This window comes from Falco punctatus, assembly GCF_963210335.1.
Source record: "Falco punctatus genome assembly, chromosome: 11".
NCBI classification, from domain to species: Eukaryota; Metazoa; Chordata; class Aves; order Falconiformes; family Falconidae; genus Falco; species Falco punctatus.
The window spans coordinates 18,118,767-18,146,302 of record NC_137591.1 but is presented as its reverse complement, the minus strand read 5'-3'; the positions used below and the strand labels follow the sequence as shown (position 1 = coordinate 18,146,302).

General features: G+C 41.7%; 2 protein-coding genes across 3 annotated transcripts in view; both read right to left on the bottom strand.

Annotated features, from left to right (window-relative positions):
* LRRC8C (leucine rich repeat containing 8 VRAC subunit C) overlaps nt 1–26,246 on the bottom strand; it is a 49,262-nt gene extending 23,016 nt beyond the window's left edge. The window contains exons 1-2 of one of the 2 annotated variants that reach the window (XM_080406680.1): nt 26,218–26,246; nt 24,776–24,878 (exon numbers count right to left, since the gene is read on the bottom strand). The gene's annotated coding sequence lies outside the window, so the exon portion shown is untranslated. Of the gene's footprint in view, nt 1–189; nt 19,340–24,775; nt 24,879–26,217 lie in introns of those variants that run through there. The other variant, XM_080406681.1, reaches the window with a different exon arrangement.
* On the bottom strand, nt 19,490–26,247 carry LRRC8B (leucine rich repeat containing 8 VRAC subunit B). Its single transcript, XM_080406679.1, has 4 exons — nt 26,218–26,247; nt 24,776–24,878; nt 21,931–24,092; nt 19,490–20,935 (listed from the first exon to the last, which is right to left on the bottom strand). Exons 3-4 carry the CDS (start codon nt 24,064–24,066, stop codon nt 20,663–20,665), a joined length of 2,409 nt encoding a protein of 802 aa, XP_080262805.1. The 5' UTR covers nt 24,067–24,092; nt 24,776–24,878; nt 26,218–26,247; the 3' UTR covers nt 19,490–20,662.
* Nucleotides 26,248–27,536: the final 1,289 nt, after the last annotated feature.

Below are 27,536 nucleotides of genomic sequence, written 5' to 3'. Positions count from 1 at the left end.
CGGCGGGCAGAGCGGCGCCGCCGCTGCCCGGGCCGGGCCTCTTCCCCCCAGAGGGGCGCAGCGCTGGGCTGCGGCGGCTCCGTCCCCGCGCGGCCCCCCAGCCCCCTCCCCGCGGCGATGCCCCGATGCCCCGGCCCCCGGTGCGGGCGGCGGCCCGGGCAGGGGCGGGCCGGGCGCGGCAGCGCCTACCTGGTGCGCGGCCGGGCGGGGGGCGCGGGGTCACGGGCGGCGGCGGCCGGGCGGCAGCGCGATCATGCCGCGGCGGCGCGGGGCTGAGCGCGGCGGGCAGGGCCGGGCCGGGCCGGGCCGGGCGGGGCGGGGAGGCGAGGCGAGGCCGCCCGCAGCCGCGCTCCGCCCGCCGCCGCTCCGCCCCCGCCGCCGCGGGGCCACGTCTCCGGTCTGACGCACGCGGCGGCGGCCGGGGGGCGTCGGTCGGGCCGGGCTGGGCAGCCCCCGCTGGCGGCGGCGCTCCGGGCGTGCCGCCCCGCAGGCCCGGCCGCGGCGGGCGGGACAGCCGCGCTCCGCCCGCCCCCGCAGGCCGGGCGGGAGGGGGCCGCTAACGGTAACCGAGAGCCGAGGCCTCCGGGGGGGGCCGCGGCGCCCCCGGCCGGCGCTGCGAGGCGGGGTCTGGCCGCACAAGCGCGGCGCGGTCCGCCGGGGCCGGGGGCTGTTCGCCCTCCGCAGCGGGCAGCGGGAGCGGCGGCCTCGGCCCGCGGCTGGAGGCGGCAGCAGGCGCGGGCATGGGGGGGCCGCGACCCCGGCGCGCGGGGCCGCGGGGGGCTGTAACGGGACGAGGCTGCAGAGCGCCCGGGGTTGCATTGACAATAGAAAAGCATCTCAGAGTGACAATTGGAAACACAAACTTCTGGCCCGGCAGTTCAAACAGCGCAGGCTGAAAACTGCTGCTGAAAGCCACCACATATTGGAAAGGTCTGTCCAGCGTTTCCAAGAAAGATTGACATCTCTGGTGGAACGAAGAGACGGGACAGATTCTGGATCAGAGGGAGGTACTTGCCCTCTGATGGCTCGCCCCTAACTTTAGGGATAGCGTGTGTATCCCCTTAGGGACAGTACAAATATGTAAACAGAGAAGTACAAATATATAAGCCCACTGGGGGGGAGTTAATGGAAACAAATACAGCATGAGGCATCACAGCTGTTTTGCCACAAAAATACTAATTGGATCGGGATGCAGGCCGAAGGGCTGCCAGGGATAGCTGTGGGTAATTCTGACTTTGTGTACTTTCTGACCCGTCTGCTTCAGGGACTGCTGAGGGCAGGCTCAGGCTCCTCATTTGGGAATCACTGATGTGATTTATAGCTGTGGGAGTTCGGCTCATCATTTGACTGAAGTGTTTGCTGAAGTGCTTCGCGTGCGGAGCTGCTTTCCTCAGCTGAAGCCTTGAGGCTTTCCAAGGCACCGCCAGAAATGAGGGTCTGAATCTGGCAGGAGCTGTTGGAGGTTGTTGGCATTGCTTCCTCACGGTCCTTCAGAGCTGCCGGCCTGAAAGATTTCAGCAGTATCGCACCATTACATAATTTTAAGTGTCAGCCTGGTGCTTTGGGGGAATACAGCTGAGGAGTAAAACGGGACAAATGAGCAAGGTTTCCATATGGGCAAAAGCACTGCCTTGCTTTTTTCGAGCTAAAGAAATGGTTATGGTGACTGCTGCATTCATTTTCTTTTTATTGGTTTCTTTCCATTACTCTTAACTCCTGGCAGCAGCTTAGAGAATCCCTCCCTGTCCTGGATGGTTTCTTCTTTCAGACATTTGCAGGCAGTAGTTCTGTTCACCCTTTCGTCATCGCTTAGCTCATTTAATCTTTTCTCATAAGTCAGTCCCTCCCGTTACCTAATCATGGTGCTGCTTTTCCCCGAACTCCCTCTCAGCCGCTCGTTTATTTTATGGTGACATGGTGGCCAGTAATCCTGCCATTGTTAACGTTTCCTGTTGTGGACTTTTGGGTTATTTTTGTTCAGAGTTGCTGCAGTACTTAGAGGACTGAGCTAAGCTTCCCCTTGAAGAATAATTACAAAGTTACTGATGCTGTAGTAGAAAACATGGTCCATGGATAATTATAGCTGATGTGTTTGGGGACGGAGGCTTGGTGCAGTTCTGGTATGTGAGCTTCTGGTGGAAGAAGGCCCAAAAACTCATGCTTGGTATTAAACACACATGTTTGATATCAAGCTCTAGATACTTTTGCTCCACTGGAAAAATTTTGCTGCCTGCAGGAAACTGTAATTTATTTGTGAATTCCTGCATTATTTTTTCTAAGACCATCTAGGCAGGTGAAGTCTGAAGCAATTTTGGGGTATTTATTTTACTGAAAGCATTGCTACCAGAATGATAGGCAACAGAAACAGGATTCAACCATCTGTAAGACTGCAAGGTTTTGATATCCTTCGGTATCAGGTTGCCTCTTTGTTTTTCATGGACTCCGGAGGAATATGGGACAGGTGACATAAGAAATGCCATTACTGCAAGCTTAGTGCATTTGCCTTTACTGTCGATTGTCCTGTTCTGTTATCCATAGTTTACAAACTCCAGGAGTGTTACTGCTGCTACCGAGTGCTAACTCGCAGTACTTGCACTACAACAGAACCGAGAGCAGTGCTGGTCTGCACCTGATTTAAAACTATCACAGATGAGCCTCCAAACCCAGCTGGACACAGACACAGATTGCACTATCAGTGCTTATGTGACTGTTATCCGCCGTTTGTGTGCCCATGGACCAATTCCCAAGTGTGATCCGGGTTCAGGATGCCCAATCCGGAAGACCTTGCTCAGCATCAACATAGCATCTGCCAGGCAGGATACAGTCCCCACCTTCTACCGATTCCTGCTCAGGGTTTTTTGTGTGTGTGTCAGGGTATTTGTTTTTTGGTTTTTTGTGTTTTTTGTTTTTTTTTTCTGCCCGATCTTTTGGTAATTTGAGGTTACACCCTGAAAAAACTCAAAGCCATCCCATACCTGAAAGTCTGGGGTCCCAAGAGCAGCCCTGAAGCTAGGGCTGAGGGGATGGTGCTGTGCCAGGCTTGACCCCTCTCAGCTTCAGGAGAGACTAGGGCAAGAAAAGGGGTTTGAGTGTAAGAGCTTTGTCTATACTTGGAAACATGCACAATGAAAATGCTTTTCATCAGCCATCTCTCCAGCAACTGTTGAAAACAGCTTAATCTGCTAACACAGAAAAGCTAAATTGCTTTCAGACGAAGTACTAAAAAACTGCTTCTGTGATTTGATTCAGCTCAAACCCAAAATGCATGATTTGACAGCTCTAGTGCTTCTTAGCTGCTTGAAGTTGCTGTCGAAGTTCTCGTTTCCCCTAGTTTGCTTTTCTCTAATTTTTACATTTTAACCCCTCTCGCCCTAGATTAGTGTTTTTGAAATATGTATTTTTAAGTACACCAGATGTTGAAATAACAGCAGCACACTGGAAATACAGACTTTTAAAGTAAATTGCATGGATGCTGCAGGCTGAGTCTGGGCAGAATCAAAGCTTCAGAGCAACGTAAAGAATATGCTATTTTTCTTAAGCCTGCAGCATTTTCTATGTACTAAAACCTGTTTCAATCAGAAGGAAAACAGTGAAGGGATGTTTAATTTCATGAGCCCTTTTGTTGTTCCGAAGTAAAGAGGAGCCACATTAATGCCTGGTATGTTACAATGAAAGCAGTGCAATTACATCAGGGAAGAATTTGGCCCAACTAGTTCTCTCTAGAGAAGCTATTGATGGCTGTCCCCTTGTACCTTGTATTGTTGAGAAAACAGAGAGCTAAAGACATGCCAAAAGAAATAGGACTAACTCCCATTTTCTGACCTTTGGCTGAACCAGGGCTCCTGGGTTTTGGATTTGAATGATGCTTTACCTCTGTTACACTTCTGATCATCAGTAAGGTTTTCTTCAGTGATCCATCTGAAAACACCTTCCCGACTAGGGAGCTACACAGCTGTGCTTGGCATGGCTATTGCAGCTCTGAGCCACTGGGCCATGTGCCTCACGGGATACAGCATCTTACCTAATTTTAGATGTGATGGAACGAGTGGGGGTAGCTCGCATGAAGCAGGAGGGATGCAGCTCAGCAGCCAGAGCTCAGAACAAGCAGTTTAGGATTACTAAATGCTACTTTCAAAATATTGGAGACTTTTATTGCTACCAATGCACCTTTACGGGTGTGATTGAACAAACAGGCAAGGACATACACTTTTGGGGGAGGATATTAGGACGAGAGCCAGTCGCCAGGCTTGCTGTCCTTAGGTGGTAGCTGAGGCTGTCCCAAGTCCTGCCTCCCAGCCTTCCCCCCACTCTCTGCCCCTTCTGATGTTCTCCACTGAAATGCTGTAGCTGGTCTGACATGCATATAAGCTTTTTTTTCCTACATGGGCACCATCTCTTACCCTCATTCAAGCGCTCACAGAGAGGTGGCTTAATTCACGTTTGCTTTTCTCTCACACTTGGTTTTCTCAACAGTCTTCTGCCCCTTGCACAAGCCAGATGGTGATACTTGCAGAGCCAGTCTGCTCATACCCAAGTTTATGTACAGAATCTATAAATTAATACAAAGCAGCTCTACTTTTAGGGAAGGCTCTACTTGCCAGAGCAGTGACCTATCCTGACCAGTATCCTGGCTCCGATGCTGTACTGGACTGAGTCACTGGTTACGTGGCGTGCTCCCCCTGGCTGACATACTGCTGAGAGATAACAGACTGTCGGTGGTGGTCCACTTCGCATCATGCGTTGGGCTTGCATGTTTTCAAGGAGAATTCAAGTATTTCACTGTCATTAGACCTCAGCTTGGAATGTTTTTGCCTGGTTCCTCTCCCATGCCCACTTTTTTATCCACTGTCTTTAAGCAGTTATTTACAGATCTTTTATTGACACAGGTTTGTGAGCAGTAAATCATAATTTAAAAACACAAATGGCACATTCTTAATGAAAATATCCGTTGACACATCTAAATGATAAAATAAATGTTTAAAAACCATGTCCCTAGATTTTTTTATGGTATTTTAAAACAATAATCTCAAAATAAACAAAAAAAATGTTTGTTAATCATCTGGAATTTTTAATTTCCTATTTTGCATGGGAACCTGAGTAATCAGACATATGGTATGCTTGTTAACTGGGAAAGGGTCAGGATTAGAATAGATTCTCAAATTTAGAAAGCCCTAAAATATAGCAGCAATCCTGGCTGCCCAAACTTAATATAAACAAAGTTTTGTGTTAATTGCTGGAACAGCAACACCGAACCCCCCCCACACACATCTGAATGATACTCTGAAATACGGTGCCTGGCAGGAGAGAGGAAGTCTCAGGGGACTGGGGACGAGCTAGTCAATAATTTACCTGCAAAAGGGATTATCCAATACAGACATAACTGATAAGCAAAATGTTTTGTTTGGTGGCTTCCGTATGAGCTCAATAGCTTTAAGAGTTGTGGGATTCATAACACAGAGGAGTCAAGTCATATAAAAGTAAGCGTATCTTTGGATTTATAGTGCTAAGCATCACCGAGCTATTAGGCAGTAAAAGTATGTTTTGATGTAAATTTTCACGCCCACTATGATAGCACAGTTCATAGGCCTTACTGCTGTCATCAGCAGAGGTGCAATGAGTATGAAAATCACATCATCGTTCTAGTTCAGTACTGGTGTGATTCTTTACATCGCTAGTGTAATGGCAGAAGATAGCTCCCAACATTTTCCTGCCTCATTGGACCAGGCCCACGCAGAGGATGCATAGGTACATGCTTTGCTGCTTATACACGACACAGGTCCAGGCCAACACCCCCTCTGACAGCGGAAGGCGGCATACACCCCGCACCGTGCTCTGTGCTTATTCATCAACCGACAGTCGCTTACGTGGAAGGCATCTGACCCCGCTGCAATTATGCCTGCCGTGTTCAGACTTGCCCCCATTTCAGCGCACACAGTTAAAGAGGTGGTTTTTTTCCCCCTCTGTTGCCTTTCAACTATATATCAGAGCCTTGCGCTTCCCTAGGAATCAATTTGAATCCAACTATTTGAGAAAAAAAAAAAGCCACCAAAAAAATTAAGGATAGTTTACAATTTCAACTCTGGCTACTTCACACTACTTCAGTACAGGAACAACCCAAAAGACAACGTGCTTCACTGCTCCAGGAGTCCTGTGGGACAAACCCCATGGTGGGCACGGCCCCTGAAACGGGTAACCTCAATGGAGAGCGAGCAGTGTTCGGGAAAACTGTTTAGAACAGTCTTTTGAGGTGAGAGGGCACAACAGCAATCTGTGGCCTACACTGTCAGCCCAGCCGTTTTACATACATAAACCATGCTATCATACAGACAGCATGCACCTGACACTTGCATTTTTACTCACCGCTTTCCTGGGTTGTCAGTGGTTGGCTTTCCATTGGCACTACACCCGATTCAGCCAGGTGTGACTTCACATTTAAAAGCCTGTTGTTTCTTCTGGAAGTGCTTTTGTATCCTCCAAGCTCTTATCTGTGAGCCATTGACACAGTTACAAGGTCATGGTCCGAGGGCTTTGTTCTTCTAGATGTTTCTGGTGGATGTGATTTGCAGAGTTGTCCAAGCAGTCCAGGCTGCATGGCCAGAAGTTTCTATCTATATGAACAACTATCACACTCAAGTATTTAGAGTTAAGGGTGTAGGCATTTGCATATGCATACACATATGCTTACATACTAAACCAAGCCTGCACACAGCTGAGAGGCAAAATTGTTTACTATAGCACAAACGTAAGGGGATGAAACATCCACGCAAGCTGTTTTGGTCTAGCTGTTGGTTGGACTGTATATGGTACAATGACACTTTGTTCAGCAACAGGCTAAAGATTATATACTTACAGCTGAGACCTTTAAGACTCAGCCTATGCAGTAGATAAATTTCCCTTTACGCTGGCTGCTAAGAGACTGAACTCTGCATTTTTGCCTGGCTTCATCTGCTGTTTTGCATTTTTAGAGGACTGTATATGACAAACCTTTCAGGAATCCCAAGCACAAATGGAAGTTCCAATGAATCACTTGAATCAACTGAAGAACACCATCCATGAGGCCACACTCCAGCTGTGTGGAATGCGATGAATTTCCAGGAATAGGACTGTCTCCCAGAGATTATTGTGTAAAATACAAGTATAAAGAGACAACAAAGGTAATGCTGACAGTCTCTGCACCGCTAGGCCATTTGTGAAAAGGAGAATGAAGAAACCAGGCATGTTAGAAGACCTTTGCCAGGCTAACAGGAAGCATATATGTCAAGAGCAAACCCTGAAACAAAGCAGTACAAAATTATCTCAGCATAAAATTTAATCTCTTTGTGTTTTTATCTTATGAAACCAAATCCACTTTTAGCTTGAATGCAGTGCTAATGAAGGTTAAGAATTCTATGTCCATGCATCCATCTAGCAATAACGCAGGAATGACTAGGTAAAGGTGATAATTATATAGAAACAGGTGAACTCTGCAGTTCTGAAGAGAGAGCAGTGCATTCTGGGGTCCAAAAGCAATTTAAAACCTGTCCATTCAGGTTCATGAAGATATCAGTTTTTCTGACTAGAACCTGCTGTGAAGCAGTGGTTAAGCAGAGCACTTTCAAAGGAAAGTACCACATGCCACGTGCAATGCACAAAAGTTTGGCCTCTGGATGCAATGAAAGCAATCCTCCCTGTAGAGCCTTCAGCCCTCTTCCTTCTGGAAATCTGCTCCAACGTGCTGGAGGAAATCTTACTTTTAAGTAAGTTGACTCTTAGAGGTGCAAAATCTAGTATGGTTTCACCCCTGGAAGTGTTTGCTTCTCAGCTTTATCAAGCACAGCTCAGGTCCTGACACCAACTATTGATGGGTAAAGACTGCAGCTCCTAATAAGACATCAGGTGTCAAACCCACATGACATTGTGGTTACTGTTCAGTGTTTGCAGACTTCCAATTTCAGGTGGTCTTTCCACTATATACAAAGATGCCTGGATGGAACACAAAACCTAGGTATAGCATTTCATGAACCATGTTTTCAAATACTCTCGTTACTCATTTACTTTTTGGTCCAACAGAAAGGCAGGAATACGACAACCCCACTTGTGAGTTTAAGAATACGCAACTAGACACAGTCAGCTTATCAAGGTTTAAACAATGACATGATACTATAATTATTTTTCATATCTACTTATTGCAATGAACAGCCTCTGTCTATACAGCTAAACTCCCTTATTGTCACCAGCAGAGCTACACCCAAACTGCCAGCTGGAAACAGGCACTGGCCTGTGCCACCCAGAGCATTGCTTGGAAGGGTGCTGACCAGCCCAGAGCTGTGCCACGGACTATTCATACTGCAAATTGTGGTGCAGAGAGCGTGCTAGTGCTTGGGCCCCTGCCCCAGGCCTGTTTAGTTTACCCGTGCAGACATTGTCCACACGGCTGCAGAAATATTCGCACACACAGGGAGGGAGGAGAGGGCAGCAGAGCCATCTCCCTCAGCAGCACCATCCATCTGTGCCAGCTCACACTATTCATGGAATTTCAGCTTAGCCGTGACAATGGCACTGGTTGCCAGATAGACAGCCCTCTACTGGGAAAAGGCGCAGCAGTGTCAGTCTACCAGAGGTGATACACCAGCTCTGCACAAGAAACAAGAACACAACGGGCTTTGCCCCACACCTGTATTTTGCCACTACCTTCACAGCATCTCAGCGGTGTGGCCTTTAGTTTCAGCATCGCAGTATGACTCCCACACACAAGGCACCACTGTGCCGAGATCCTCAGCAAGCTGAGATGAGCAGGGAGAGCTGCCTGGCACAGCCTGTGGGCCCAGCTTATAGCCCAGCAGCAGTCAAGCTGCATTAGCCAAAAAGGAGACAGCAACGCACAGCAGCCCAGCAGAACCGAGGGCAGTCTGCATTCCCTCTCCTGGCAAGTTCTCTTGACAGCAAATGAGATGACAACTGCTATAGGGGGTTGGGGCCAGGGGGGAGGCTGCAAAGTACTGTTACTGTTTCTGTTTCTTTTTCTTCTAGTCTAACAAATAAAAACATATTATTGGCTCAAGTTCTGTAAGTTTGACATGAACACTATGTTTTAATGAAAAAACAGAAAGATGGGAAATGATGAGTAACTTTCCAACAGAAGCAAGAGCAACAATGAAAAATCCTGACTAGTTAAAGCCTTGATAATTACACCCACAATCACCCAGGCAATCTTATTTTGTGTCTTTGGATAGGTCCATCTCCCCTTCCTCTCCCCCATCTTCAATGTTCCTCTTATAAATTTATCATTTGGTATATATAGACGCACACTTGAAACTCTGATCTATGCTCTCCCTAAAAGTGTTGCTTTCTTCACCTCTCTCAAAGTTCATTAAATGTAAAGTGGATGATTTAGCGCAGAGGATACTTAATTCATAGTAACAAGTAGGGCTTCTGCAGATTGCTTAGGATGAAGACTACTTGCATCATATAACTGCAGGAAATTAGGTACAGAATAAACATTAAAGTTACAATGAGATCTATGTCATCCTCCTAATAAATACTGAATGTGCCGGTTGCTATCAAACAAAATTAACAAAAGAAGTCTCAAATAAACTGAGTTCCCTCAAGCTGCATGAAAATAGGTAACTAACTACTTAGGGAAAGAAGATCCTGCAAGTGTTCCAGCCAAGAAAAACCCTGCAAGATTAAGTTAAACACCAGAAAAATCTGTAAGAGGGAGGTCACTTTTAAATACCCCAACTATGACAAAATCTTCAGGGACACTGATCTGGAGGCCAGGCTTCATTCCTCCAGCTGCTTATGAAATGATGCAGTGTTAGGCTCTTCCTTCCTGTTTTCAGTTCTTAACTTCCATCCAGTTATGGAACAGTGTGTCAGAGGCTTCAGACAGACTGTATGCTTGTCCAAGCTAGAAACATTAAAAAGTATCCCCAAGTAGGAACGTAAAGATAACATGTCTGCATCTGGAAAATCCTAGGGATCCCCAAGGGTTATGTTGCTGATGAAGTGCAAATTGTACTGACAGGAGTCCCTGGCTACACACACATTAGCTGGAAGACCTACAACTCTGACACACAGCAACGGCTACAGGAAAGTTTCCTTTATCGCTCCTACGCTGTTGGCTTTGCTACTGTTCTGCAAAGCACTCGCCAAAAGCAACCTCAGGCACAGAAAGGCAAAGGCCTTCAGGTATTTTATTTATTGCTCCTGGTACCTTTAAAAAGCCCACACTGTGATAAACTACTAACTCCTATTTTACATCTTCTGTCCTCCCAACCTTGGACAGTGGCAGGATCAGGAACATTTAAAGCATTTGGAGAAATGAACTGCTACAAGCAAGACACTGTCCTTTAATTATGTGGTAGTTAGTGCTCTATTAGAAGATGATGATGTTGACCTCTAGTGACTGGTCTGGGGATGCCTGGTGGCATGATCACAGTGAAACGTTTCTGTGAACATCTAACCAAAAATTTCTCCGAAGCTGGCACAGTCACGCTTCTCATGGAAGCAAGTGATTGCACACCCCTTTCATGGAACAGAAAGCCCCAGCTGAAACAAAGCCCCCAGAAAGGCTGCTATATAGCCTAAATTATGTATGCAGCAAGATTTAAGTAGAGGGTCACTGTCCACGGATACCTTCAGCTGTACAGTGGCTGCAACCTCAAGAGAGAAGATGCACCCAGACTGGGTGGAAAGACTGGACAAAGCAACCCATGGAGGCAGCCATTGTGGTGTAATCCCAGGAGAGGAAGAGAGGGTGTGGAGTCAGGTAGGAAAGGACCTGAGCTGGAAGCAATGAATTAAATCAATTTCTCAAAACGCAGAAATGAAGCAAGAGGAGACAGTCGTGATTCACTGTAAATAAGCAAAACAGAAGAGGAATGCCCCAATCCACTGTCTGTTTCTTACCTTATGTAACCCATTAGATTATTAATGAAAAATACTGTGAGACATTTAAATACTGGCCATCAACAAGTTATACACTTGATTTTAAAATCTCATCCATTCTACACAATGAAACTATTTATTCAATTGTGTTTGAAAATCATGTAGAGTATGTCACATTGCATGTTCACAGAATAAAACCAGAAGACAATACATGATGCCTTAGGAAGTTACTCAGATCTTTACCACAGATTCAAAATAACAAGTGTTTTATTTTCCCACCCATTCAACAGAAATGAAGAAAAAAACTCTTCCCAGCAGAGCTACTCAAGACGTATGAAGAAAATAACAGATATTCTGGAAGAGGCTGAAGAACAAAAATGGCTCAAAGACTGAGAAGAGTACATTCTAAACTAGTGACACAGCCCAAGTGATGTGGTGACTATACTGCCCCATGCAGAGAGAATATCAGCCTAAGGGAAATTAGGTGAGCAGAGCATGCTCCCAGGAAATAGGATGAAATGGATCGACGTGAGGAGAAAAAAATTTCTAGTCCCTCCAGAACTAAGTAATGGTAGCTGTTTTGCAATATAAGAGGACTTTTCCTATTTTTTGAGAACTTTTTCCATTTAATACAGCTTTTCCAATAGAGCTTAACATCCATCTTAATATCATTGTTTACTTCTCAGCTTGGACTGATTAGCATCGAAACTGGGCAGACACCCTGGCAGCAAAAAAGTAAACTGAAAATGCACATTTTGCCACTCAAGTACATAAATTAAGGAATTCACTTAGGTTTTGCTATTTGGGTAGTGCTTTTGCTTTGCACACAGTGGCTAACTGGCAGCCTGAAGACAAACTGGTACATGTTTCAGCATGTTCCCAGTAAGAGTTCCACTCCCGGTTTCCAGGGCTTTGCTCCATACTGCAGCGACTGGAAAGCGAGAGTGTGTTTACAGTCATACCTCAGAGATCTTAGATTATGATCTGTATTTAATCCACTAAAATATTTTTTAGACTGTCCTTTCCAAGACATGGTCCATCCCCGGCATCCCGTTCCAGCACCGCTCGGCCACGGAGCGGGGCCGGCAGGGGGCGATGGAGAGCGCGGGCGGCTGCAGCCGCAGCGGGCGGGGGGAAATCCTACAGCAGGAACTCCTGACGCGGGGGCCTTGGAGCACTTAAAAGCAGAAATAAACCGGCATTTAAATAGGAGAGTTAAAAAAACAAAACAAACGAAAGGCAAAATATTAAGGAGCAAGAGCACATGGTACATATTCTCTACAAATGCTTGCTTTAGTTGTCTGGGTCTACCTGATCATTTCTGAACTCTCGCCTAGTAGCTTCATTTTTGAGTCTTTAATAATCATACCCACATATCTTATACATTTGTTTAACTATCTGTAGATTACTACAATCCTTTTGTTAGTATTCCTCAGTATATATTCTCTCTCTCAACTGGAGATGTTCTCAGGACGTATCATTTGGGGAGGGATAGGAGTTATTTTGGCATACCCAAATGTGCCGTGTCCCTAGCTGCCCAGGATGCATTTCCCATGCTTCACTGGATCGGACTCAACATCAGTATATACAGCTTATGCTAAAAAAAGCTTTCTGATTTTTTAGCATATTACTTCAGCTGAGAAAGAATTAAGGTAAATGCTGCTCCCTCCCCACCGACTTACAGACTTAACATAAGAAGCCACTGGCTTACCCTATGAAGATGGCAAAGATACAGCTGTTGGCTAAATGAACACTAAGGATCAAACAGAAATGCTGATATTGGGAGAGACTCAGATCTACAACCAAAGGTTTCCCCTCCAAAGAGTATTTTTTCCAGTACTCCCTGCCAGCTCAGTTCTTTCAACATACAGCAGGGCTAGCCTCTAGAGAATTACTGAGTTTGCCTCCCAATCTGCGTGTTTCTTACTCCACGTTCTACACTTGGATGTGGCCACTATTTAGGTCACATTTCTATCTACGAATGATCAAAACTGGCACAGCTACCGAAATAATCAGCCCTACTGTGCCCCTCCCAGCTCTTCTCTCTCATGCCAGCACAAGCATGAATTCTCCTACATACCAGGCTATAATTTTATCAGCAGCTGGACTCTAAAGGGGAAGCAGCAACCACAGTGATTTAGCATCTCCCTGCGCTCAGTATAGAAACTGAAGGAATGTTCACCTAGATACAAGGGGGAGAAGACTGTCATCTAGAAGCTATAGGGGAGTCCTTTGCCCTATGCAATTATTACTACAATTAAAACTCACTTAAGGGTAGGGCTGTTAATGAGAAAAGGCAGAGTTGAAATCAACTGGCACACAGGCCTTCCAAAGAGAGAAACTTCTGAAAAATGCAAGACAGATATTGCAACTTAAAGGAGCTCATGGCCTTATTAACCATACTAGATTTCTGCAGCATAGCTTTGTTTTTTTCCTTTGAAAAAGATCCAACAGCTTTTTTCAGTGAAGAAAAATCCCCAAACCTCAACTTGTCCTCTGCTCCACTTCTGTTTTCTTGAGTCTGCAAGGTCCTGGAGCAATACTGCAAGGGAAGCAAATGACTGAGATCTGAACTGATTAAGCCTGAAGTCTTAAAAAGACAACTTGTCACGCACTATTTGCTACTTCACTGCTGACTCAAGAACATTCAGTTCATGTGCATATTCTACTTTCCCATCTGCTCACTGCTTCAGCTTCTCACCGACAGTTGCACATTTCCAGCACAAACATCTCTGATATATTAGGAATTAAGTGCAGGGCAGCATAAAACATGCAGAGCTTTTCATCAAGGTATTAGAAGTACTACTCTATTGACTATTAATCTTTATTTGTGAGCTTAACTTATTAAGAGCCTCCATTTTAACATAATAAATAATGTAACTATGTATTGTAGCCTACTGCAACTAGAAACTTCATGTACAATTTCAGACTCCTCTGCTATGGAATACAAGGTTGTTTTTTTTTTTTATACTCTGTGTGGATCTGTGTAAGCCTACAGCAATGAAAACCTCCTTATAAGCTCCTAGCATTATTAAATCCAGCAAAACAGCTAGACCTAAAATTATGACTCAGTAAATTTAAAACTTTGTACCTAAAGTTTATCAAAGTTTTCTCCAAACCAGCGCAGGAAAGAATACGTTATCAGTTAAGACCATTCAGTGGATTTATTTCTCAAGCTAGCAAACCCACACACACTTGGCATAAAATCAGATTTAAATCAAATAAGATTCATATGTTCTTGCCTTTGACATTGTTACTTGTTTCTAGCCGTTTTTTTAAAACAGAAAACTGTTATCCATTTCCTTTTCATGCATATGTTATAATTTATATTCACAGAACAGAAAGAAAACAAATCATTGTTTTACAACTCCTTTTATCAAGACATCTTTAAGAATAAAACGGGTTATTTGGAATGGTATGAATACCCTGAACTCCCACTGGCTTTGGGTGGGAGTCAAGCACATTCAGTAAGCAGTTACTCAAAAACTCAGCACCTTACAAAAGCAGTCTCTGCACAGCCCTCGATTTACTGCATAAGTTTTCTATCATGACACAAACTGCTCTGAAGAAAAACTAGCAGTATCTCTCATCAGCCAAATTTAAGGAGCTGATTCAGGAGTGAAAACGGCTTGCTCTACAACAGCTGAAGTAGCTCCTGCCCCAGCTTCTCTCCCCTCTTCAGTTTTCCATCTCCACTACAGGACTGGCTCTGTTGCTTTGACACAGCCACTTAACTTCTCTCTACCTCACAAAAAGCAATGCCAACTTCGGGTTACCTTAATAACCTGGACTAAAACACAGCAGTTCAGCAGCTGCTGGAGAACCTGAATCATCCCTAAGTAGCAGAAAACTCAAAGAAACACAGAAACCACCATCACTGCTCGATAATCAGAACACTGATCTAGATAAAACATACAACCTGAGAAAAACCTGACAGCGTTAAGGATTAATGAGCCCACACAGTCACCAGTTATCATGGGTTACATATCTTGAAGGTCTGATTAGTTTCCCTCCTACTCCTAAACTTTCAGGAACTGAGTATACCAGTAATCCAAGAAAATCAGCTCAAGACATGCTATTTATGAACTCTGGAAGAGTTTTCTTAATCTTCCAATTTTTACACTTTTCCACTTGGTACCTTATTTTAGATAAGCATATTTAATACATTACTGTGTCCTAGATCTGTTTCATAGCAGATCTGGATTCAATACCTATTGTATGTGCTTATATGTAGCTATATACTTATAGACCACATGAAGTCATGACCATTTGGATGTAATAATGCGCTATTAAAAGAAAAGAAGAGGCAGTCAAGGATAATTACTTTGCAAGCAAATGCAAAGTTGCGCCCTAAGCAATCTTCATAAGGGGAGGGAGTTACTGATCTTTGTCCCATTCTCCTACTTACTTCGGTACTTGTCAGACTGTACCAAACTAATCCAGCTTGTTAAACCAGCAGGTAACTAGTACATGAAGTAGTATTTTGCCAGGCCTTTGCATTCCATCAGCTCAGCAGAAGGTCCAACAAAAGCCAAAACAATAGTGTAGTCCAACCACAGGGCCAGAGGATTGGCACCTCCCCTGCATTGATGCAAAGGGGTTAAACACCTTTAGCTATAATGAGCAACTTGACTCGAAAAAAACCCACCAAACTGTTTCATGCACAATTTTATGCAGTTTTGCTACCCAACAAGGCTGATTAAAATGGTCAATTCACTATTTGCTCACAGGTTAGCTGTACTTTCAATAAAGAGGAGTGAGCTATGTTCCCCCCTTTTTCCTTTACCATCCATATACTAAGCCTTAACCCTGACTTCAGAGATTTTCAAGATGCACTGCCAATGAGATTGCAGTGATTGACATTTCTACATACATCCCGTTACAGTTTTCATCCTTGCAGGCTTTTCAAATACTAATCATGTTCGCTGCTTTGCAACATCTTCTGACAAAAGCATCAGTTCTGCAATACATAGGTACACAAGCATGAGGCAGGGGAAAGGAGAGTTTTATTCAGAGTTTTGTAAGTAAGTTTTATAAATAGTAGCAGTAGATTTACAAGTACCATTTTTACAAGAGGAAAAAAGCAATAGCAAGTAATAAATTCACCTGTTGTGTGTCCAGCATGCCCACTATAGACTAATACCTCACCATGTTCAGTACTATACTGTCTAACTACCCACTAGCAAGTAATACTTCCCAATAGTCTTGCTGGGCTAAGTAGTAATAATGATCTCTCAGACATCTCCCTTGCTACTTTGAGCTGTTATTCCTTTCCCCTCTCTCTGCAGGTAAAACAATTTTCAGTCTCTCTTCTCTACCTCTCCAAGCGTTAAATGCGTATGGCTTGCATATCCGTGCCACCTGAAAGTCTTTTAGCCAGCTCCTGCCAAGCAGAGAGCACACTTGTACAAAATAATGAAAACGGATTATAAGTTATTAGAGGTTGGCCAACAAAAGAACAGGTATTCACATAAATGGAGGAACATAAGGAAGCAACAAGTCAAAGATGTAACAGTTCATTTACTAAACACAATAGACTGAGTTAACGCCTAAACCCTTTCAGATGCCAGTCCAGCCCAGAGCATGTGGCTACTGCTCCCTCTGTCATCCACATGTCCCAGCAATAGAGGGCTGGGATAAACTGTTCGTGTACTACCAGGATGACTACTTCTCCAGACACAGGAATTCCGAGACATTGCTGTGTCCCACAAGCACATAGGACTGTAGTATCACTGCTTGCTTCTTCCTGCCAATTAACTACAATTCCTCCTCTGTTGCCACAGCCTATGTTAGCTGCCAGCTCCGTGACAGCAAGCAGACGGTGCAGTCCCTGCATTCCCTCTGGGAAACGCATTACCATGCTTGCATGTTTGAGGGGTTCACCCACCCAACAAGGTGCAATAAAGTACAAGAGCTTGATCAAATTCCTGATCTCCAGAAATACCTTGATATAAACAATCCATAGGATGACATGCACTGCCTCCTGCTTTCAGGATTTGCAGCCATGTATTTGCTAGCAGAATTCTTAAGCTGCTCTATAATCCCAACATTTATTAGGGTGGAAAGGGAACACGGGAAGTCACTTATTAGAAGCCATTACAGAATGAACTTCAGGTCACATTTTTGAAGACAGAAAGTCTACATACCAAGGAAGATTGTTAACATGATGTAAATCTAATGATTTATTTTTTTAACTAGTAGAACTACTCTAAGCTGCCATGAAAACAAAACATATGGATCTGCAGGAGCATGGAACAACAGATTTAAGAAGAATCATCTGCCTTATTTTACTAACACTACCACCTCAAAACAGGTCAACTAATGACAAATTACTTGTGGTTATTTCATCTCCAAGAAGAAAGGGCCACCTGTAAAACTTGCTAGGAAGGCTCTTATTTTGAAAGATAAGCTGCTAGCACTTTAATACATAACATTACTTGCGTGTTGGGATTTTTCCCTTATCCTCAAAACAGAGCCAAACCCAGGTTCCCACAAAAAGCCATCAGGTATCATCTGAATTCAAGAGAAACGAGATCTTTGAGCTAACGCAACATGCAATACTTGCAACACATTCATGATTTACTACAAGCAGCATTATTTTTGGCAGTTTAGCAGCATGACAGCTGTATGTGCCAAGCTGGGAAGACAATCATCGCCTTCTCACTTCTCCCAGTACAATTCCAGGCTGCATTCAGTATTTACCCAGCTCACAAAAAACTGAAGTGGGAGACTTGGAAAAGGTTCTGTAACAACGATTAAAATAGCAGCTTAGGTCTAATCAACAGGGGGGCTTCTCTCCCAGTGTAGAACATGAGAACCGCTTTGCTATGGAGCAGAGTGTTCATTTGCTGCTGCTGTTCATTACCTTCATGCTTTCCTGTGGAAGATATACGTGCTAGGACATGGGCACAAATAGCTGGAAGCAGACTTTGAGCTTTGCAATATATCATATGAAAAATAAAGAACAGTTCATAGAATTGTAATGCAAAAAGAATTTAATTTAAAAAAAAATGTCCACCATACGGAAGATCACAATACAAAATTCTTAGACACAATACAACATCGAAACAGGTTGAAAAGCCTTTTTTTGATTGGAAGTGATTGTTTAATACAAAGACTAGATGCCAACAATACTTATTGTACAAAGTATATGACAGCAGATTCGTATACCGATTCCCTGAAAATCCCCTCATTTTGAAGAAAAATTGAATAATAAGGTCATGGCTGAAGTGAATTCAAAAAATCCAGAGTTATATTTGTCTCCACCCTCAATTCTAAGCACTAGGATTGGGTTTCATGGTACAAAATGGATAATAAAGGCACACTGTGGTTTGAAAGCAAGGCTAGAGATTCTAGCCTTTAAACTTTCTGGCTTTTGTCTGGGTGTTTTATAAACACTCAAACATGCAGTGAAAAAAATCCAACCCTCTTGAGGGGGTACAGAGGGTGAAAAAATATTGAAGTCTGCAAAAAAAGGTAACCCATTTAACCTATATTATATTCTTAGGCATTTCTTAATGTTTCCTCAAATCCTTTGAGGTTACACATTTTAGAAATGAAGTACCTTTCTCCAAGTTATTTCACTCTGACAGAACTAGCATAAAATGCACATCTAAGATTACTGCCTCCATCAGGTTTGTTTACTATGGAAAAGGACATGCACTGCTAAAAAGTTGAAGCCATTGGCCAAGCCAGTTACTTGCTTATTTAACTTCTTCAATACAACTTTCCAATTTAGAAAAAAGCTTTAAATAAAATGCTTGCTTAATCTTTTAAAAATTACTAGACTGCAAATCTTGCGTGTCAAGTTCTGGCATGAAGAGTCCTTCACCGTTAAGTTATTAAGTCCTGGCAGACCTATTGCAATTATTAACAAAACTCTAGCCACAGGGGTACAAATCAATATACTCTGGTTATAATTATATCTACCACAAGTAGCTCAGTTTGTGAACTACGTAAACCCCTATGGAATTATTATGCAACTCAGAACTAGTCAAATGAGTCTGGAAGAGCTATGTGTGGACACTAAGAAAGACTTCCAGCAGCACTGGTCTGCACATAAACACAACCGATTGATTTACACTAAACATTTCTACAACTACATTAAAAAGTAATAGTTTTACCATATTTTCTTTCCCTGAGAAAAGCACTCTAACTACAAAGGTCTTTGGATGCCATTGTTGCAGTGAATAAACATGCATCTCTTGCACTGCTACTCAACAATACAGACTTCCATGTTGATCAGACTTAGTTTTGGCATTTTCATTCAAAATAAACCTTACTCTCCAGGAAAGTGGAACTGGAATGGGAACAAAAGATGACTAAAAGTCTAGTACTAAAGCTGGTTTATCTGTGGTGATTTGTTATTGCAGACTGGAATGCATAGCTAGCACACTTCATGAACACAAAGTCGTTAAGGGCACAATTTACCTCATCTATTTAACCTAAAATTGATATTGGTTTTGAAAACTTTAACATAATACAAAAAGTTTTCAAATATGTTTTTGGAAAGCATGCTTTTCTTTTTTTCCCAGGGGTTTAACTTATGTTTTTAGTGAACATGATAAACATCATGAGAGTTAAGACTTCAAATACAATAAAACAGCGCACAGCGGAAGAATGAAGTCAGGAACCATTTTATTTCTATCCAGTTTTGCAAGTATTTAGAATGGCATAAGAGCTCATTTCACCACTATAATTTATGAAATTATTACATCCCTAGAAGAGGCAAAGCTTATAATGTTTCCTGGTTTTCCCTCCCAAATACTTATAAGATGTGTGATTATTTGGTTTAACTGTGTCTTTCTGTCCTTATCTAATACAAACCTTCTTCATCCTCTCCCCAGCCATGAAAATACAGTAGTTGAGTGTGGAGAAGAAGCACTGAGGCAGCCAGTAATGAGAAATTATAAAAATGTTTAACAGCAACATACACTACACTAACATCTGGGATGCTCACAACATACAGAAGACAATTTTGTGACTATATCGTATTCTGTTTGCCATCATCACCTATGGAGATCAGTACTGTAACACTTGCTTTCTAGTACATGCGCACAACAGTTACTTCAAGTTCTTCCAATTCCTCCCAATTTCTAGGCAACAATTCATTTTGTATTTACTATTTTTAAGACAAAATACTGAAACTGGTTTCAGGTATTGCTGTCCAACTGATTTTAAGAGCAAGATTCAAATGGCATCTTCCACAATTATAGTATTAATACTCAGTACTTGTCAAAGCTTTAAAAATTAAGGTATGTTGAAAAACTACTTTCAGTATACCCCATGCAACTGAACTGCTCAAAAGTTTAAATTCTTAATTCAACAAATTCTAAGTTAGTGAAGAGTTCATACTCAGAAACTAATTCCAGACAGTTCTTAGACCTCATATGGCAGGAGATGAAACTGTTTAAAATTATCACTATCAAAGAAAAAAAATCCCACTGGAAAAAAAAAGTATATACACTCTCACTATAGCCAGACAATCCACTTTTCCACTTCAATACTATCATTATCATAAGCATTTAACTGAACTATTTCAACCAGTAGAACCCAACCAACAATTCATATTTCATATTTTTCAAACACATGATTACCTGTTAAAGGCTGCATTTTTTGTTCGAATTTAACTATTTTTTCCTTTCCAATACAATCAGCTCAGTTCAATGCATTTAAGTTTAAGACTGATTTGTAAACTGTTACCTCTCCTTCACTTCTCTCCACCTATATAGATCTTTAGAGAGATATTAAGCAAAAGGCTTATAGAATGCAGCGATGCCGTTTCATTTTAAACTTAGGACTTATCTGAGCATGTCTGCAAACGCTCTCTTACACGAGATGGAAGTGTTTTTAACAACCTTTCTTCTACAATTAGACTGTTCCGCTTTAAGAACTGACATTCTTCGAGTTCAGCAGGAAGTGATTCAAGATAGTTTCCAATGAGCTCTAACTGAACAAGATTCAGTAGCTGACCCACAAGAGGGGACAAATTCATCAGACTGTTATTTCCCAGAAGAAGAAATTGCAGCTTTTTGCACTGAAATAATCCATCAGGCAGCATTTCAATCTAGAAAAAGGAAAGAAAAGATCAAAAATAATGTACGTTAGAAGTCATTAGTCTACATGCAGCTGCGTATTTTGGTATTTCCTGGGTTTATTTTAGGATTAAAAAATCCCTCTTAGTTTGTGGAAGGATAAGGAACGGGAAAATAGTAATTCTATGATTATGCAACAAAGTGCTTAAGAACACTACAGTGGTTTTATATACCTGTTTTGCTATGAAGATGCTTAGCTACTGGCAGAAGTGAAGAAGTAAGCATGGTGGGGTGAGCATATACATGCACAGAAACGTATACAAGTTGTGCACGTGCAGGTGGCAGGGGAAGCAAATAGGCTACCGTCTCCTACGAATCACTTAATGAAGACTGGAGACACATTAGCAGCTCCTGGCTTGTGAAACCTGTACACGTAGTTATCTGTGCATACGCTAGTAACTTAGTCCCAGTCCACACTACTGACATACAACATCCAAAACCCAAACTCATCTGTGAACGCAATTATAGACCTCGACAGTCTTAAGTCACAAACCTGGACCCCACACTAATTAACCAGACAGTTTAGCACTGCTGATGAGGTGACCAGCTATGATTATTTCCCTCTTCCCAAACAGACAGCTAAGCTGCTTGTCAACTAGCTGTTGATTCACTACCACTTTCAGTTTGACATTAAGGTAAAAATTTAACACTGTTCTTTTCCATTAAAATACTACATAGGATAGACAGCTGCAGAGAAAGGGAAAATACATTTCTACAGCCATCGTAATGTATACTACCTGGATCAGAGCCCTTAAGCTGCTACAGACTGGTATAGTACTTACTCAGTATTATGGCTTTGATGACACAGAAGCTTTAGTAATTAAACAAGCCCCACCCCCTTTTCAGCTTTACTGGGTTTAATCGTGAACACCACAAAAGCATTTTGAACCAGAGGCTGTTCCAGAAGAAATGGTACGTTAAGTCACTATTTGATTATTATTAAGTAGTAATTCAAAGTTCTACTTACATGGTTTTTTGTCAAAGCCAAGTACTGCAGATTGGTCAGATAACCGATTTCTTCAGGGATGGAGGTTAGCTTATTATAGCTAAGATCCAAATAGTACAATTTTTTACAAAGAAATAGCTGCAATGGAACATTTTTTATATTATTATAATTTAGATACAATTGTTCCAGGTTTGATAACGCACCTATCTGCACTGGGACATATGAAATACTGTTGTGCCACAATTTTAAGCAAGAAAGGTTCTTAAGATGTTGAAAACTAATTATTTCTTCCACTGTTCTGAGATTATTTTCTTTTAAGTCAATTTCATGCAAATTGTTTAGGCTAAAAATGGAATGGGGAATGCGCTCTAAATCACAGCAGATTAATTCCAAGGTTCTCAGGTTTACCAGCTTCTTCAGGTTATTTAGCACTATCAGTTTATTTCCCTCATTGTTGATAGACAAGTGTTGTAAAGAAGGCAGAAGATCTGTAACCACTTGAGGTATACGGGAAAGGTTGTTCTTTAAATGAATTGATTTCAGACTTTTTAGCCCCTGAAAGCTTTCGTTGTATATGGAGTTGTGATGATCTAGCATGAAATATCCTGTTAAGCACAATTCTTGCAGGTTTTTTAGATGAAAAACCCAAAACGGAATTCTTCCCATCTCACTAGATTTCAGGCGCAATGTTTTCAGATTTTCTTCTAAAAAGCTGACTGCTGCATAATCCATAGTTAGTGATGAATGATAAACATTGAGTTCTTTGAGATTGACTAGCTGGGTCGCAGCTGGAGGAAGTTTGGCTTCAGGAATGAGTTCCAGGCTTAGGACTTCTATTTCTGTCAGTTCAAAGACACTGTCTGGAAGACCATTTAACATGAAAAGGTGAAGTTCAATCTTGTCTTGGGAATTCCTTACTAGTTTATTTTTCAGTTTTTCCACTGACCATTCATTGTTAAGATTTATCTGTTTCAGTTTGTTTTCACTCAAATCAGACAGGAATATTGAGAATCGTTGGGAATAAAGAGGATCATACTGATCTGCCAAGTGGAGAATAAATGCAAAGTCGTTCTTTACATCAGGTATATCACTGTAATTACTTTTCTCTCTCAACTTCTCAAAAGAATATTGCTTAAGTGAACTTCTTAACATCCACCACAAACTATAAGTACAAGTTAAGCCATAGAAGATCACTAGAACAACATAAAATGAAGCCAAAACTTTAAAAATTTCTGCTAGTGAATAAACACACTGGTACCTTTTGTAGCCTGTAAAGGCTTGAACATTAACTACACAATCGATTTCAAGTGTAATAAATGATAAATAGTAGGGGACATAAATTATTATTATTACAAATACAATAACTTTCACTATAATCTGTTTCATATACACTGTATATATGACATCCTTCTCTTCAACATGTACTCTGAATTTCTTCACTTTTTCAAATATAGCTTTAGCTTGTTCCCCTTCTTTTTTGTCAAGAACACTTGAGGAATTTTCTCTTCCAGTTGTTTCCAAGCCAGGCTGCGAATATGGCAGGGACTGTCGGCTGGCCCCTATATCTACTGAACTCCCAGGTGATGAAATCACTGCTTTTGATTTGGCTATTGGCAACTTCCTCACAGACTGCTCAGCAACTGTTTCTGAGAGGGCACGTGTTGTCCATGGAGAATCAAAACACTTCTGAAGAATGGCTACAAAGTGCTCAAGCCTGGAACTTGTACTAGGATAGTAAAGCCAGAAATTACTGCAAGCTGCAAAAATAAAGGTATGCAGAAGCACTAGGTATGGAAAAAATTTGGCAAACCAGTGAAGCTGTCTCTCATAACATACTGCATCAATATAGGAATACTGCTGCCGATGGAGATCATTCTGGATTTTAAGCGGGATGATTATCGGTGCTGCAGAGCCAGCCGACATGTTAAGGTTGGCTTTAACTAAATCCCAAGGCACGGCACAATGATTGTCAAATTCTAGCTTGCAAGGAAGACAACACAATACTCTGGTTTGAGTAAGCTGGAGAGCCCCAGCAAGCACAGCAACTAGCAGCATTATCATGGTGAGGTAATACCAGAAGACATCCCACCATGGTTTTAGTATGTGGTAGGATGACTGCGCATCTGCTAAGTATTTGAGTTCTGTTAGCGTGATCATGACTTTCACCTGTGAGAGAACAGCAGCTGGTAGAGGAAGAAAAAGAAAAGAAATCTTTAGCAAATTGTTAAAATCGATTTATCTCACCATTAAACACTTGAAGATTATTACTATTTTCAGAACTTTAAATGTGTAACATTTGGCCTAGCATCCAGAGCTTAGCCAAAGGATCCAAGAACTCCTGGCACCTAACCCTAGCCGTCATCTTCTTTATTTAAGGAAAGTTACTTGGAATGCAAAATTTTAAATGAAGAGTGAAAACTAGCATCAGAGATTAAGAGAAAGTATACTTTGACCAAACACTTGGGTACTGTTCACGTAGAAGCAAAAGGCTGGTATAACATAAAGAAGTGTCTGAGACATTACTAGCAGTCCTTCACCACTGTCCTAAACTTACATAGCAGAAGTGAGCTCTCGTTTAGGGAAAATTACAAGATCAGAGCAATATAGTAACACAATGGCTCTTGTAATCTAAAAATTTCTAATAAATTAAATCATTCCACCCAGTTAAAGAATAAAGAATACACAAAAACTCTCAAAAGAGCAGTTTTGCATTACATATTCTTATGTATAACTCCCCGTCTTCTCCCATCAAGAGAATTAAGCACACTGACAGAATGAAAATGAAGCTAACAACTTGTTATTGTCCCATATTGTTATATATATAAAAATGGTATACCCCAGCAGCATAGGTTTGATTAATACTTACTTTACTAATTAAAGACAACAAAAGATAATACAGCACTGTTCAGTCAGGAGGTCTACACCTTTTAAAATTCCTTGGACATGCCATCTTTACATTTGTCTTCATTCTGGATGGAGAAAATATTCAATATACTTTTGTTTAGGTGAAGCCATTAAAACAAAGAGGAAACATTTCAGCTTTCATTAGAACTGCTGCCTTATTGCAGACATCAGGATCCATTAAGCTCTACAATGCTACAGCTACGTGAAATGGAATGAACATAAAAAGACATGATCACGTAGAACATGAAGTCAAAGTTTTGCACAGTCACATCAACACAAAAAACCCATGAAACCACCTACAGCTAACCCCATTTCAACCAGGGAGCATTTTTTTTTTTGTATGTCAAATAACTGTGTGACAATAAAATATGCAACATACAAGACTTAAAGAAGTAGAATTCAGTCACAGTTTTGATATACCAAGATTTGGTACAAAGGCAAGTTTCTCAAATACAGAGGTCTGTATTTTGCATCCTGAAACAAAGTAATAAACTACCCTGGGCCCATGACAATGCCACGGACAATACCAGCTTTGGAAAAAAACTTACTATGAAATTTGTTAAGCAGTACAGATATGAAACAATGGGGATGTTCTGTATTTTTCTTAATCATAAAATCATTTATGTTGGAAAGGACCTTTAAGATCATTGAGTCCAACTGTTAAACTAACAGTGCAAAGTCTACCAATAAACCACATCCCTAAGCACCATGCCTTTTAAACACCAGAGATGGTGACTCAACCGCTTCACTGGGCAGCCTGTTCCAATGCTTGACAACTGTTTCTGTGAAGAATTTTTCCTCCTATCCAATCTAAACTTCCCCTGGCACAAATTGAGGCCATTCCCTCTTACCCTATTGCTTGTTACTTGGAAGATGAGACTGACACCCACCTTGCTACAGCCTCCTTCCATGTAGTTGTAGAGAGCAGTAAGGTCTCTCCTGAGCCTCCTTTTCTCCAGACTAACCACCCCCAGTTCCCTCAGCTGTGCTTCATAAAACTCATGCTCCAGACCCTTCCCCAGCTTTGTTGCCCTTCTCTGGGCACGTTCCAGCACCTCAATGTCTTTTGTGTAGTGAAGGGCCCAGAACTGTACGCAGGATTTGAGGTGCAGCCTCACCAGCACTGAGTACAGGGGGATAATCATTTCCCTAGCCCTGCTGGCCACACTGTTTCTGATACACCAGGATGCTACCTGGGCACACTGCCAGCTCATATTCATAATATATTGGTACTGGACATTTCAATTCCAAACAGAGCTGACAGAGCTGTTATGAAAAGACAACAACAGCTAAACTAAGGCAGAACCTTATTCTTAGTCCACATTCACACCTGAAAGGAGAAGAATGGATGAAAATAACCCTTCTTGCATTGACAAGACTACTTTTAATAGTGTAGAAACTTACCAGGCCCACTCAAGGGAAAGCAGCTGAAGGACACGATGGTTGCAATACACTCCTGGAGAGAAAACAAGTTGTCATGAGATCATGAAATATTTGGACTCCAATAACTGTATCAGAACAACAGCTCATTACTCCTCCCACACCAGTGTTTTAAAGATCCAACATTTAGTGAGCAAGATCTAACAAGATCTGTAAGATCTAGTTAGAATAATTTAAAGATGCCACCCACATCAAATTATTTACTTAGTCAACATCTTAAAGCTGCTTTTCCTAAAGCATAGATAAAGTAATGGCCCTTGTCATTGTCCCCTTTCTAAGCACTAAAAGCCATTTAAACTCCACAGTTTTTGCATTTAAGTTATTAGTCCTGCAGCTGAGATGCTCTAACTATAGCTAAGAAATAACTATTTCTTCAGTCACTCCAGCTCAACTTGCAAAACCCCCATCTATAAGTATCTTTAAAATTAGTTCTTTTAGTATAATTCTTTGGGGTTTGAATATAAATTCATAAGTGTAAAAGGACAAAAAGATGCTAAACCCATCCAAACTAAGGCTTTCATTCTATCAAGAGTATCTACCAAGACAGTGCCTCAACTCAAGCCAAAACATGCTTTATTTGATTGTAGACAGAAAAATCAAAAGTATTTTTTTCCTTTCCAACCTAGAATTAAAACCTGTCAATTCTTCTCACTTGAACATTGTTACAAAAACGAAAGACTTGGGACCCCTGTTATAAGTTGTAAAGAACATGCTAAGACATAAGTATGTTGAATGATTCAACATCAAGTAAGAGCAAAAGGTATAAACAGCATTATTTTTAACAAAGAAAAACATTTGAAAAGTCAAAAGAATCGCTGAACTGGTTGAGAGTTTAAAATAGTGTGAAAGGTCTAATCAGCATGAGGATGGGAACAATTCTTTTCCTGACAAACATGTAAACTTTGTGAGGGACTTGAGCTTATTAGAGAAACTTACAAGTAACACAATTTAATAATGCACATTTGCACTTTTATACAAGGAACATCACTCTCCTGGTAACAAACATATTTTGGGGAATAAGCAAGGCTCTTCTTGAGTACAAGGGACAGAATTCAGAGTACAATAAAACCGTTAACGCTGTTTGATAAAGTTTTTTCTCAAAAAGAAAGAAAAACAGAAAATGGAACTTAAGCCAATTCAATGGAAAATATATTTGTATACGTGAGAATACACATAACCCAACACACTTTCTTCAAGCCATGCATTAATGCTCAAACAAAAAACAGGGTTTTTTTTATATAGCTTGAGAACTCAAAGTGAGACAGACCCATGTAGATTTGTAA

What these genes read in the sequence shown, in the direction of transcription:
- LRRC8B (XM_080406679.1), bottom strand. Translation starts at nt 24,066, where the DNA reads ATGATCACGCTAACAGAACTCAAATACTTAGCAGATGCGCAGTCATCC. An exon ending in TGGCTTTGACAAAAAACCAT is followed by an intron (nt 20,936 to 21,930) that starts GTAAGTAGAACT and finishes TCCTTTTTCTAG; the next exon opens with ATTGAAATGCTGCCTGATGG.